The 15,398-nt window shown below is 42.5% G+C and overlaps 1 protein-coding gene across 1 annotated transcript in view; it reads right to left on the bottom strand.

The window, feature by feature from the left end:
* Positions 1-15,398, bottom strand: part of WDR7 (WD repeat domain 7) — a 202,759-nt gene that overhangs the window by 53,452 nt on the left and 133,909 nt on the right. Inside the window, exons 22-24 of the mRNA XM_080972111.1 lie at positions 13,538-13,664; positions 10,977-11,126; positions 9,303-9,385 (exon numbers count right to left, since the gene is read on the bottom strand). Coding sequence (XP_080828237.1) covers positions 9,303-9,385; positions 10,977-11,126; positions 13,538-13,664 — 360 coding nt within the window. The remainder of the gene's footprint in view (positions 1-9,302; positions 9,386-10,976; positions 11,127-13,537; positions 13,665-15,398) is intronic.

Genomic DNA, 15,398 nt, shown 5'->3' with positions numbered 1-15,398 from the left:
TGGTTTAACTAGGTGGTGATCTGGTAATCAAATGCTGATCATTGGTTTATTGATTGCCTACTACAGTTTTCTGCACTGAAGGCCTGATTTGCCACTATATGAAGGGATTTCCCCTCCTGCCACCACCGCACAGAAGCAGGTGGGTGATTTCTGTCTGTTCCTGCATGGCTCTGTGTAGGCGATGCTAACATTAACTGCACTTGCTTACATTGGCATTCCAAAATCTCTTCTCTTGGAAGAGAGATAGATAGATATAGAAGAGTACTGCAAACAGCCCTAACCAACCTCCTTTCCAGGAAAGATGGTACGAGGGAGAAACAAATTCCTGATGAAAACAAGAAGATGATGAGGAAATAATAGATTATAATGCAAATATTGGCATCTTTTATTTTTCAGCTGCAGTGGGGGGCAAAACACAATGCAGTACTGAAAAGGCGATTCTGAAGAGCAAGGAGGTTTTAGTCTAAGGAATTCTGATGCCTGAGGCACTGAAGGTTGTCCATAATTATTTAATACGGCTGAACAAAACACAGGCAACAAAAATGAAAAGGATTCTAAGATGTTGCTTTGCTGCAGTTTGTTTTTTTGTACAACAATAGATTAGGGAGAAAGCAACAGGTGGCTCTGCGCTTTCTTGATTGGGATTGAATAGAATTTGGGGAGCATAATTTCATACACAGTTTGCACCAGCAAAGTCTTCTGTGCACAGTAATGCAGTTTCGCTCTAATGCAGTCTTGCACAATTTGTGACACTACCAAGCTAAATGCAACGAAGAGTAACCTATAAGGGAATATAAAGCTGGGGGCAATTTTGTAGGGTCGTATTAACAGTTAACCTTGCATTCTGGACATTTGCAATTTCTCCCACAAAAAGGCGGTGGGTTGTTAATGATGACACAATAAAGTGCCACCCAAGAACCACTGTAGTTCTTGATTTCTGATCCTTCTTCATGGCAATGGTCCAGCACACAGAGATCTACTTGGGATATATCAGCACTACAAGTTTCTACCAGTTTCATACTAGTTTAATTTGAGGAGAGTGTCTTTTAATAGATTAAAAAACTAGCACCATTGTTTTATCTTTCTGTGTGTATGTGTAGGTCTTATGATTTTATAATTCTCTATTTTGTTCTAAGCCAGGCTTCCTCAACCTCGGCCCTCCAGATGTTTTGAGACTACAATTCCCATCATCCCTGACCACTGGTCCTGCTAGCTAGGGAACATGGGAGTTGTAGGCCAAAAACATCTGGAGGGCCAAGGTTGAGGAAGCCTGTTCTAAACCATCCTGGAAATATTTATACTGAAGAGTGGAATATCAATTCATGAAATTGAAATAAACACCCTTTAAAGCTTTTGCTACTTACATGGGATTTCCAAAACAGTATGGCCATATTCACATGCAATACTAAGCCAAACATCCTGGCATAATAAGCAAAGCACGCACCAGCATGCAGCCCCCTGGCTCCTCCCTCCATGTGCATGGCTGAACATGCTGGGATCCAGCACTTAACCATATCTTCCCATTACGTGCAAACTTGAAAACTATGGTTTGTGACTTCAGAACAAGCCAGGATAGGAAGTCCTGATTTAAAGTTGGCTTGATATTCTGGCTTGGTTTGAACCAGGCTGGGTTTGCACGTAATAGAAAACTATGGTTAAATGATGAATCCTAACTTTCACAAAGGAAGAAGCAAAGTGGTTGCAAAGGACCTGTCTGCCGCTCAGGAATCTATCAGCTTATTAAATCAGGATTTCTGGCTTAGTATGAATTCAGTCTGTGTTTCTGTGTGCACAGTCCCCTGACAATTTGCAATAGCTGGCACAGAGGCCTGTTCTTCTGCATTACTACCACTGAGGTCTTGTATGCTGGTATTTTTTTTTACTGGTGTTACTCTATATCAATATTTTTATTTTTTTAAGAAAACAGTATAACTGAAAATGCTTCTTGATAGAATAATGAAGGGAAGGAAATGTGGCTTGCCGAACATTAGACAATCAAGATAGGTAACAGAATCGTTTACAACTACAACAACAAAAATATTAGTAGAGTTAATACAGAAGAATATTCCTCAGAGAACAGGAACAAAAAATATTTTTCTAGCTGGTTTCCCAAAATTTCATTCTTACATATATATATTTTTAAAGCTAGTTGACCACTAAATTTATAAGAACTCTTAAAATATAATACATAAATTAAAAACACAGTCTTGAGAGTATTTAAAAATATTTGCTACAAGCATTCAGATGGTGTGCATGCAATGGTACTAATAATAGATGATCCATTTTCTTTGCCATGCTTTTACTGAAATGTGGAATATCTATTTACGTATTTGCCACTCTCCATCTTAAGTCTTCTTAAAGTATGATAGATTTTATCTCATACTGCCAACTTTCCAGTTATAGACATTCATAGTAAGTTTATCTTAGCTAATTTTACTTATTCTAAACATGTCTATCTTGGACAAGATTTTATCTTAACATGAATGATTTTGATAGGTTTTGATAGATTGCTGATTTGTCATATCAGTAATTGTAGTTAATGCAATTATTTGATTTAAATTATATCTGGAATTGCCAATTACATTGTGAATGCTTGGTCATGTTCAGTCATTGGTGATCTAATTATTGCATTGTAATGGCCAATTGGCTAAGCAATAAATTTGAAATTCATACATCTATACTTAAGAGGTTCCATAGAATTTGTGTTTTGTGAACTGTCACAGTTTCAAAGTTGATATATTATATGACTGTTTGAGAAGGACAGGCCATGGCCAATAAATTCACATAGCGAAGGGCAATGTTTGCACTTGTTTTGAATACTCAACCTCAAGGTGATGTTAGGACACAGGCACTCTTTTCTTTGGTATAAATAAGCTGTTTGCTTAACAACTATTTTATCTGGAATAAAATAAGCCACAACACAAGTCATTCTATGGTAATTCTTTCAGGTCATTTTCTATTTTTACAAATAACTAGAGGGGGAAACTAGGCAATGCTTATTTAAAGAGTGAATAAGATTGGATTCCAAATATTTACAATAACCCGAGTGCAACCATAAGTGAACACTTAGGTTCACACTTCTGTACTCCCTCGAGAAGCAGCCTTTTGTTGGCTACAGATGCTGCCAAGCATTGGCGGGAGGAAATGGGAATGTGCAGAAATCAGTGCACACCACTAAAGAAGCCGAGGGAATCTCACACAGAAATCTCTCTTCTCACCACCCTGTTAAACTGAAGCTCTAAAACAGAGGTCAGAAGGAGGTCTCCATGGTGGTGGGGGGGGTATGTTGTGGACTTGCATTCTCCCTATCAGTCTGGCTGCTGATGAGGTTGGGCAGCCTGACCGAACTCAGGTATTGGATCCTGGAGACCTGATCTGAAAGATTCAAGCAATAAGAACTGGGCATATAAGTGGAAACCTGAAGCACACCTTCTGTTACGTTTGATTCGCTGTGACCTGAGGCTGAATCAGTGGCGTAGCGTGGGGGGTGCAGGGGGGGCCGGCCGCACCGGGCGCAACATCTGGGGGGGGCGCGCTCACACTCGCAGCTCTCTGCCCCTACCTGGCTCACTCACTCTCTCTCACTGCAGTGCTGGCTGTGCGAATCCGATCCGAGCCGCTGGGTTGCCGCCCACTGTGGAGGGGGTGGGTGCCAGGCGTGTGGTGCGGAGAGAGAGCGAGGGACTATCTGGGGGAGGGACAGTGCAGCGGCCGCCCAGCGCAGCGCTGAGCGCGGGAGAGAACCACACCAGACCAGCCCAGGCAGCAGCAAGAAGAAGCTGGCAGCGGCGGCAGGTTAGGGGTTAGGGGGCGCAAATTACTTGCCTTGCCCCGGGTGCTGACAACCCACGCTACGCCGCTGGGCTGAATGGACAGCCTTTTTCACGATGACCTTTAGGTCAGAATTCCTGGTGTTTTCCTTCTCCTCTGGCTTCCTCTCTGTCACCATGGGCATTCCCAATCCCCTCACTTCAGTTTCCTAGGAATCGACTTTCTCTCTTCATTGAGTTGCATTTTGTTTCCTGTTTCCTCTCTATCTGCCTCCCCCTTCCTGTCCCGAAACAACTATAGCGCTTGTATTTTTATTTAGTTAATATACAAAGCATTTATAAGACTTTTTTTTAAAAAACAAAACCTCTAAGCGGTGTACAATATAAAAACAATGTCATCAAAACATGAAACCAATGCAACATCAAAATTAAAAACCATATGGAACAAAAAAACAACAGGAAATGGGGGGGTTCAGACACATAAATCAAAGTCAGAGCTCAGGGAAAGTCTGGAGAAACCAAGGATGTACTAGAACAAACACCTCCACTGATACTCCATCAATATTGTTACCATTCTTTTCAATGATTCTTCAGCTGTAGCTCCTCACTGAATTTTAATCCCAAATACCAAACAACTCTACAGTTCAGTGATACCGATCCTTTGAAAGGAAGGCTCATGGTAATGATTGTATTGAAGATTTTGCTGAATTAAGGCCTAAACAAGAGGAGGCCTTGCTACTCCTAACATTTTCAAAATGTCAAAAACTACATTACCCTATGCCTAACACAATTTCTACTACTATTCTATTGTTTCAGCTTGCAGGATCCCTGTCTGGCATTTTAATGGCACATACAGTAGTCAGAATACAAGATTAGCCAAAATATCAGAAGATATTGGTCTGAATAAAACACTGTCAATAGATACTGGATTTGACCCACAGAGTTCTGTGCAACAAATGGTTCAAGAAAGCTGATGAAGATGCATATCCCTATATGATTCACGTTACAGATTAAATGGGACATCCCCACTGCTACTTGTGGGAAAGCCGATGTGGATTACATTGGCTGACTGTCCTCTTGATGCACACTGCCATTCTGAAGCGCAGTTAGATAATGATAGCAAATAATATGAAATATGAGGCTCACCACCACTGAAGCATACATACATGAGTTACAAAAACAGAGTGTAAATGTAGATGCTCCAAATCAGGTCTGCAATGCGCAGACTATTAAAACTATAAGGTGTAGGCCACAGTTTTAGCAAGGCGCCTAATTTATGCTTGCTAAAATGAGATGCTCGCCCTTATTAAGATCCAGCAATTGAGCTTCCTTGAGTTTAAACTAATTTACTTCTCAATGCGGCTGAACTGTTTTGCAATTTAACTTTTTTTGCTTTGATCTGCAAAGGATGCTCCAGGGCAGCCTTAGTTCTGGTAAACAACATTGCATGGGAATCTTCATTGAACATGAAGTTGACCAGAACAAAGGCAAAGTCTAAAAGATTATTAAAATTTCAAATAAAAGGAGAGGAGAAGATTAGTCTGCAAACCAGTAATTTCTTTGTGTGTGCAGGGTGGGGGTTGAGGAGGGCGACTTGGAAGGGAAGGGGGGGTGTCCCTTCCAAGTAGCCCCCCCCCCCGGTAACTATTTTTCCAACAGTTTGCCTTCCTCCAAGGCCAACTTGTAATAGAAGAATGGAAGAGGAAAGGCAAATTGTCAGGGTGGCCACAAATATTTGTTGATTTAATCTGTGAGTTCTAATATAACAGACGGATCTAATAAATCTGCATGTGAGAGTACCGCTGTACAATGGTACCTCAGGTTAAGTACTTAATTCGTTCCGGAGGTCCGTTCTTAACCTGAAACTGTTCTTAACCTGAAGCACCACTTTGGCTAATGGGGCCTCCTGCTGCCGCCGCGCCGCCAGAGCACAATTTGTGTTCTCATCCTGAAGCAAAGTTCTTAACCTGAAGCACTATTTCTGAGTTAGCGGAGTCTGTAACCTGAAGCGTATGTAACCTGAGGTACCACTGTATTGATCAAAGCATATTCTCTTTGTTTCTGGATTTTGTACATGGGTGACATTAGGCATGACTGTGGAAGAGACATTTCCTCCATGCACGAAGGAACACCTTTTCTAAGCCAGTACTTTGGATCTGGTCATTGTGTTGGAGGTGAGAGGGTTTACCAGGACTGGATGAACCCTTTTTGGCTTCACTCAGGCCCAGGAAGTGGATCACAGCTTGCCTGCCTATTTGGCCAATGGCTGGCATGCTGCGATGCCAGTCCCACCCCTTCGCTTAAAGAAGGTAGATTTCCAGGGGGCGCTGAGTATTCCCCCCCCCCAAAAAGGGGGTGGTAGGCCAAATAAGTTTGGGAACTCCTGGTCCAAAAGTTGCATACTGAGTGATCTGCTTTAGCTGCAGCAGGAACCATGTGTGAAGGGAAAGAGTCTCTAAGATCTATGTTTCAACACAGGGATTGTCATGAGGGGTCTTCTCAAAGAGAGAGGGGTCACAAATAAGTGATGTCTGGGCAGGACAGATGGGGAAGGGGATGTCAGGGTCTGGGAGTAGAGGAGCACGTGACCACCAACCTACTTTGAACATGAGGACCATGAAAGCCCCCCCCCCAATCATTCTAACATGTAAACTATAGGTCAATCCAACACCATGACCCTCAACAGGCCTTTGTGGCAGAAAGCAAAAAGGACAGTGGATCTTAACAACAAATCCTATTGAAATGGCTTTTGTTCTTATTGGAGTATTGCCTCTGGTGTTCTTGCCTCCAGCGCCCCTCCCTTGCTGAAAAGAAGACAATAGAATTGTCATTAGTCTCCACACTTTACTTAGGAGACAGCTGTTATCATGGCTTATAATAACAAAAAATAACAGCTCAGCTGGGGGGGGGGGGAATATGCCTTGATATTGTTCGAACTGACAGCACTATATGATCACAACAGGTATGCAATTGAACATTTAATCAGTATAGCAGGAAGATCATTATCATATTAAAATATTTAGTAAGAGGATCATGTCAAAAGTTTCCACTTGGATTCCTTCCAGAGTCACAAAGCAAAATCATATTTAAAAAAATCTCTCCTGGTCTGAAAGCTAATCTGTACTGTCATTAGCACAATGCTGTATCATTTTTATAGGAGCCATAATTACGTACAATAAGATATAATACATGCTATTTAACACAATTTAAAAGGCAATGTGTCTCTATTAAACATGCCTCCAGGATAGAGAGTTTTCTCACATTAATTCCAACTTGTCCTTGCCTTTGCATTTCAAGTATGTGATGCAGAGCAGATTTTCAGTAGCGCACCCTATAAAAATTGCCATTTCTCTTTTTGCTTTCATAGCGTGCTACACTGAAATCACTACCTGTGCTCTTTTATTTAACAGATCTATAACCCACTTTGAAAATTAAAAAATCTTTCCAAAAGCAGCTTAGAAAATACGCATCAAAATACAGACAATATTAGCCTAACCATCTGCTCCAAAATACTGCTCAAAAGCTAGCATTGTCATGAGAAACCTGCATAGCCTAAATATTGTTGCATGACGCCCCAATATTTGAGTGGTGTGAGATTCTAGGGGTTCAAGGCTCTTACCCAGGGTTCATGTTTCCTTTTCGAATGACGGAGAAGAAGAAGAAGAAGAAGAAGAAGAAGAAGAAGAAGAAGAAGAGGAGGAGTTTGGATTTGATATCCCGCTTTATCACTACCCTAAGGAGTCTCAAAGCGGCTAACAATCTCCTTTCCCTTCCTCCCCCACAACAAACACTCTGTGAGGTGAGTGGGGCTGAGAAACTTCAGAGAAGTGTGACTAGCCCAAGGTCACCCAGCAGCTGCATGTGGAGGAGCAGAGACGTGAACCTGGTTCACCAGATTACGAGTCCATTGCTCCTAACCACTACACCACACTGGACTGTGGTGTCTTCATGATATGTGGTTTATTTACACATATATACAACCTGAGCCAATGATGGAGGGATCCACAGCATTAATGCCCCAAGAGGGCCTTGTTCCCCCATAACCACAGCCTTGGATTTAAACAAAAATCAAACATTGTTCTGTCTCTCTGTCTTTCCAGCTTGGTGCTTTGCTTCTAGCTCACATCAGTCCAACCTCTCTTCTCAGCTCTGCCTTTTTCTTCTTCTAACTACCTGCCAGTTGAGGGAGGGCCACCCATTTGCTGGCTCGTACAAAGTCAATTCCTTTGCTCTCCTTAATGGCCCACCACTTTACCAGGAAGAATTCTTGGCTATTCCAGGAAGTGACAGGGCTGTTTGAAACTATCAAGGGATAAGGCCTGCCTGATTCTTTCTGCAATTGAGATCCACAACTGAGGGACCACAGCTCGAACGTCCCTACTCTATGTGCCCAACAGCCTGATAGTCTTGGCAAATGGGTACCTATCAAAACATCTAAAGCAGATCTTCAGGAGCAATAGAACTTTAACACTGAAGATACACATGGCAGCATGGTTCTTACAATTGGATTTTCACATCAACTCTGGTTGGGCAGCAAACCTGCCATGGGCCCTATGGAGATCATAGCATGGGAAGGTGTGGGCTGTATAGCCATGTATCTTGTGGATGCAATCTCTTGTGGATGCAATCTTGAAGCCATTGCTTTTCCTCACTGCTAGCACTGTTTTTCTTGAATGTTTTCTACCCTGAAGATGCCAGAGTGAAGATAGAAAAACCTGCTTTCTTTTCCTGCACTCACTCCAATCTGGATTATACCATGTGGAGGGCATAATAGCCACTGCTACCCAAACCATAAGAACAGGTAGTAGAAAAAGGAGGGTTTTCTGAAATGATCCTTCACCATGCCCAAAAGTTGTTGGGAATCTGAGGTGAGATACCCACTCAGCGGAAGTTGCCCCCAGTTCCAGTCACCACACAGAGGCAACTTAAGGTCCAAAATAGTTGACTACTGCAGATATGGATATATCTGGATATGGATATATACATACAGCTTGTAGGCTTTGCAGATACAGACACACACACACACACACACACACACACACACACATATACAAGTACAAAGTATTTCTGCTGCTTCAGCAGTTCCAAGATGTAACACAGACTTCAATTCACTTCACAAGACTCACTGACTGACTAATGAACTGACATGCCTTAATCACTTACATAGATGGCACTGGGCTGTTTCCATAGCAACTGGCTTGGCTGACCATGCACCCTGCATGGGATGATTTGTGCTCATGAAGGAAATTAACGCCTTCCTCCATGTCCCATTCCTCCAACAAAAGCTGGCACATTATGAGCTATTCCAAAGAACTTTCAACTTAGTACTGACCATGAGCTTCTGTCCATGATTTTGGTTTAGACGGGAGTCAATGTAAATTGATCCAAACCCTGTAACTTTCCTAGGACAGACTATTCATTTGCCTAATGCCAATAAATTATAGTAACAGGAAGGGATAGGAATTATAACAGCTGCAAAATCTGCTCATCACCAGTCTCTGTGTCCACACGTTTTTCAATTTGTGACCCTACCTGCAAATAGCTGGAAAGCACTCTTGAAGTCCCTTTTTCTTGACTAATGAACCTTCAAGACAGTACATGATGATGTCCATAACCTATAAGCAAATTTTAAAACAAATGTTAAGTATACAAAAACAAAAATGTAAGAATTTTTAATACTACGTGTAGGAAGGATCAACTGACAAGCCAGAATGTGTGCAGAGGTGGGTGACCAAGATGATTAGGAGTCTGGAAACCAAGCCTTATGAGGAATGGTTGAGGGAGTTGGGGATGTTTAGTCTGGAGAAGAAGAAACTGAGAGGAGGTATGATGGTCGTCTTCAACTGTCTGAAGGGCTATCACATAAAATATGGAGCAAGCTTGTTTTCTGCTGCTTCAGAGGGCATGACGTGAACCAATGGACAAGAAAAAGAGATTCCAACTTTTTAAAAGGAGCTCAGCTCGACCCCACTACCCACAACACTAGAATGGGCTGGTCTGGTTGGCAGGATGGCCCCTTTCCTCTTTGGGGAGATAATCTGAAGAAAGGCTTTCGCCTGCACAGCTAGCAGGAGGTGCCAACCCAAGCACCATAAATGCCCTCCAGGAATCTCTGCGGAGCAATAAAATTCCCCAAACCAAAAATACAGCAGCACATTTTGAAACATCTTTAGAATCAGGAATACAGTCTCCTTCTTGCGAAGGCAGTCTCTTGACTCACAAAATACTATGTGTCACACCCAGATTCTGCCTTACGCAATCATACAAAACTTACTACTCATTCAGTGTCACTCATTCCATTCTACTGCCATACCTCCACTCAATCGCTCCAACATCTCCCACCAACAGGGAGATGTCACCAACAGCTATAACCAGTCACTCCTTCCACTCAACAAAAATGAGCTACAAAGCCCATTTTACCTGCCACCTTCTGCATGCCCCACTGCATAACCTTTCTGTGGCTTGAGTTCATTGATTATCTTCATCTACTGTCCCCTCTTCTCCACCATCTCTACTTTCTGCCATCTCCCCTTTTCTTGAGTTGATTCTACTCTGGACACCCCTTACCATCTTCTGAACTAGTTCATGAAGTGTATGCAAAACGACCTGCGTACATTGCTATGGGTAACGCAAGGAGGCCAGGTTGAAGAAGCCTCCAGGAAATGACCTGTCCCTCCTCTCTAGCTCACTATTTTGTTTTTCCGAACTGTTTGGGGGACAGTGGTGTGTGCTTTGTATCCAGCACTGTGATGACTGCCAAAAAAATGTGGCTTCTCCAGACTGATGCTAGAAGTACTGCAAGGAGAATGGGCTCACCACGCTATGGCAGTAGTAAGTACAAGTTATCAAGTGGAGTCTTCATGTGATAGGCATACAGTATACATTAGGCCAGAATTTTGGCTGGGGCTCTCTGAATTTTTTGACTGAGTCTTTCCTAACCCCCATCCAGAGATTGAATCAGGGATCTTTAAAATGCAAAGCATCTTCTCTATCATGAAATACCTCCTCAAAGTGCTTTGCAAAGGCTTTGATTTATTTTACCAGCTGGCGAGCCAATGAAAACGTACTTGTCTTTTCTTCTAAAAAAATAACCAGGTCAAACATAGGCACAAATGCCTTCAGCACCTTGAAAGGCCTGCGCAAAGGTCACGATCATCAAACTGCCCAACAAGAAACACAAACATGGCTCATAGAAGATGGCCTTACCTCTACAAGGAGATCCACAACATCCATAGGCATTTTTTCAATAAGTATTTCAATAACTCTCAGAATTTCTCCTTTGGCCCGAGCCAACGTACTGGTATGAATATTCTGCTGAGATTGAGTATTTGCTTGGAGAGCAGTGTGCCTGTGCACCTGTAAAAAAACAGTAGGATTGTTAGGGATGCTTACATTCAAAAATTTCCCTGGATTTTTGGCTTCCACATTGCTGGTCCTTGTGTGCTAAGGGGCACCAATGTCTTCCCTTTTTGATATCCATCCTTGGCCCTGCCTGCTACTCACAGGGCATTTGCTGAAGTCTTCAGTTTGTCTCTCTCTTGCAGGTTAGCAAGGCACATAGATCTAAAACACTATGCAAAAAGAAATCTCAATCGGATTGCATGTGCTGTAATTCAGTGAATCCCCACAGGCACTAAGGACTGTTGGTAGCTGGGGGAGAGGGGACGGGGCAAACGATCTAGAAACTGTGGCAAACACAGTATTCTCTATTCAGTAACTATATCTCTCTCTTTAAAATTATCAGAGTTAAAATGGAAGGCAGAACCAAGGACAGAGTCATCCCACTGAACACTAATGAAAGAAAATGGGGATGAAGAACATCTGCTCGTATTTGTAGATTATATGTATTATGTCTATGAAACTCGAGCAATTAATACATTTAACCCTTTCCGTTGTATTCTCACTTTATTTCCTGGCAATAAAGTCACAGCTAAGGTTACTAGCGCAGGACTTTACTGATTTTCTTTCTTAAAGAAAAAAGTACTAGGAAAGCTCTAATTGGTAGTGATTATTTCTCCTAAGTGCTCATAATGAGTATCAGTGGGTTCTTCCTTATGACTTCCTCCTTTGCAAAATACATGGGGCGAATGAGGATGTTCACAATGCTAACAGTTCTTACTCTGGATAAACTGATCAGGAATAAGTCTCATGCTTGGTGCATAATTGGCAACTAGGTCAAAATGACAGAATGAATTCTCAAGCTGAGTCAGTATGGATTAGTAAATACCGTACTTTTCCGTGTATAGGACTATCTTTTTTTTTTTACTGTAAAATAATGTTCAAAATCAGGGCTTGTCCTATACACGGATAGTGCAATGGGGGGACGGGTGAATGGTTGCAGCCGCGAGCAGGAGGTTGTCAGCGGCGATTGGGTGTGTGATTGGTAGCAGCAGCAAGGGCTGCTTTGGATTGGCTGCTACTTCGTTCAATGGATTGGTGATTGGTGGCTGTGGCAAGGGCTGCTTTGGATTGGCTGCTACTTCGTTCAATGGACTGGTGATTGGTGGCTGTGGCAAGGGCTGCTGTGGATTTGCTTCCACTGCATCAATTGTGCTTGCGCTTGCCAACTATTGGTGGCTATCGGGCAGACGCTTTGTCACGTCTGGTGAGCTCCACAACTCTGGGCCATCTCCCCCATTTTCTCAAATTGGAGTCCCCCAAAATATAACGGGGGCGTCTTATAGACGGAAAAATACGGTACTTTGCGTGTGCTGGCAAGCTTTCTCACACAGACAGGGTGGCTCTGAGAATATGTACAGGGGGACAATGAGCGATGGAGTGGCAAAAGTCACTGGGAAGGCAGTGTGCTGGGACGGAGAGCTTATCCCTTCACTCCCAATAGGGACGTTCCTTCTTTTTTTTATTGAAAGTTTTCAACATAAAATACAATAAAAATCAAACCAGTCTAAAAACAAAGAATAACAAAAAACCAAAATAAGACGAAAGAAAAATCAAGCAATAGAGAGACAGAAAAGATAAAGAAAGGAAAAGAATATATACAAAGGTCTATACAAAGGCCCTTCATCCCATTTATATCATATCCTTCATCCATACTCAGAAAGGTAGACCCTCCCACCTCCCACCTGAGAGCCTACTTCTTCTTAATAGGGACTTGTCTTCTAAGGCTCTGACCCATGCAAGGGACGGCAGGGGGGGGGCTCTCCATTCCAATTGCAGTGGGGGGGGCCTAAAGCATCCTCCCCCCTGCATGTTGCCTTGCAGGCAAAAAATGCCTCCCCCCACATTTCCACCCGTGCAGGATGGGGAAGCGATATGAAACTGCATGCTATGTACTAAGCAAATGTCTAGTTTGGCTCTAAGTCACAGTGCAGTGTTACAAAGCAATGATTAAATATATGACAGTGTTCTGTTTCTGAGTACAGTTGACAATATTGTCATCAGCTCAGAGCCCGAGGCCCAAATAAATATACACATGAAATTACTCTGCAGATTACTTTATGGATTCGGAGACTGACTGGAGCACTGTCTGGTTGTTTTCCACCCCTCTTTATACACATATATAATGTGTGTGTCCAAAACACACACACGCAAAAACTCGTGTACATATTGCACTTGTATGCCAGTACACACAATAAAATATTATATATATATATATGTGTGTGTGTGTGTGTGTGTGTATGTGTATATATATATATATATATATATATATATGGTGAATGCCCAGATGTTTCTTGTTGTTAAACAAGGAAGCGATTGTTCCTTCTGAAGTGGAGCACAGTGAGCCCTGGAAAAGTTCTTTTGCTCACCTCCTTGGCAATAGTTGTTATGAAGGCGGGTGGTCTGGCCGTGGCAATGAGCGAGAGAGCGTGTCGTGCAGAGCGGGCGGAGTCAGCTGCTGGACTCAGAGGCAGCCCCATTGTGATGCTAATCAGAGATCAGACAAAGAGAGAAGGGAGGGGGCAAAAGAGGAAGAAAAGAAGCATTAGAAATATAGAGTGAAAAGATTAGACACAGCTTATAATGTCAGTTCAAGGTCAACGGGAGCACTCAAACAGTTAGAATATAATGGACTTCCAACAATGAGGAGTGATTAGGAGTCAGGGTGTTCGAGCATCTAATACAAAATCAAATAATTAACCGTGAAGATTGAAAACAGTATGTGCATCTGTCCAAAGTGTTAAAAAGGCCTTGTTAACAAATTATCTAGCCGTAGTACTGAATACATATCAAGAACCCGGGCCAACACAAATGTACAGTGTCATGCAAAAGAACTGTACAGTTTTATTTCTTGGCAAAAGTTTTAGAGGCAATACGCACATCACTCTGCAACGATCACTATTGCCATCAGCCAAGTACAGTTGGTGTCTCTCTCCGCCGCCCCACCCTGTCTTATCCCAGCTGACAGGGCCAAAGAGCCCTGGAAATCCTGACTTCATTTCCATTTGGGCTTGCTGCATTAAGTCAGCTTCTTCCAAACTTCAGCCATTCCAAAAGCTGACTAGCCACCACCAAAAACACGGTGTTCAGGTGCGGAATTTCTTACATTGCTCTGGACAAAATTTATTCAAACACAAAATATCTGGTTGTTTGTTGCCAACAACACCACTGACTTTAGGATACTGGAAAGCACAGGGATTAGTACGCTACGATGAACAACCAGGAAGCAGCCAGTGAACAACCAGTAATTTATACAGCAGAAAAAACTTCAAATTTAGGTTGCTTTTGTTGGCCAGCAACTGCGAAAAGATCCTTCCTGCTAGTCTCACTGTACGGCATTTGTAAACACCTCAGCTGGGCTTGATGTATGGCTAATTCCTAGACATTTGAAAATATAGTTGATGGGTGTAGTAACCTGGAGAGCCAGCTTTGAGTAAGGTATTTGGAACAGTTAAAGTTAAGTATCAGCTTTCTTCATCCTCGGTATAGCACTTAACAATATTTCTCAACCTAAATCTACGTGGAGTAGAGAGCAATGTAGAGAAAACAGGAGCCAACTCCTGGGGGCTTTGGCCGCCACAATAAAATATTTGAGGGGGCTGGGCCCCCACAAAGTTGATAGGCATTCCCATTCAAATGGTATGTGTGCACTGCATCATGTGATCAATTATGTGGGGTGGGGTTTACCTGGCCCCCACAATATTTTATTCAAGTTGGCACCCCTGACAGAGAGAGAGAACACAAACCTAAGCCAACTGTGGTTTGATACAGGGTACTTTGCCGTTTTGGTAGGCTCCCTTGTCAAGGGAGGAGATAATCTCCGTTTGGGAATTTCTGCTTTATCTATACAATATTTGTAAAACTACCTGGACTCCATTAAGTAACTAGTACTTTATTATCAACTGACAAGCAGATACTATATAATACAATGAAACAGTCCCAGTTAATGGTCTGGCCATCATGAACAGGGCTCTGACTTGCATACTTGCTGCTTCCATTACACCAATCTCCTCCTTCAGCTCAGGTTTGCTCCAAACAGGAAGCAAAGGAAGAATTAAAAGTGTCCAGTTGTAAGGAGAACATGAGCAAATTCCAAAGCCCGATAATGCTGTCCAGTCCATAGCTTGAAGACCTGAACGAGTCTTCAGCCTGGATTTCAGGCACGTATACAAATTCGAACTTCCACTACACACTAAAAATTCAGCTGGCATTTGTAACTCTAAATCACTG

This window comes from Podarcis pityusensis (assembly GCF_964106645.2).
Source record: "Podarcis pityusensis genome assembly, chromosome: 11".
NCBI lineage: Eukaryota > Metazoa > Chordata > Lepidosauria > Squamata > Lacertidae > Podarcis > Podarcis pityusensis.
This window is presented reverse-complemented; position numbering and strand designations above follow the sequence as displayed.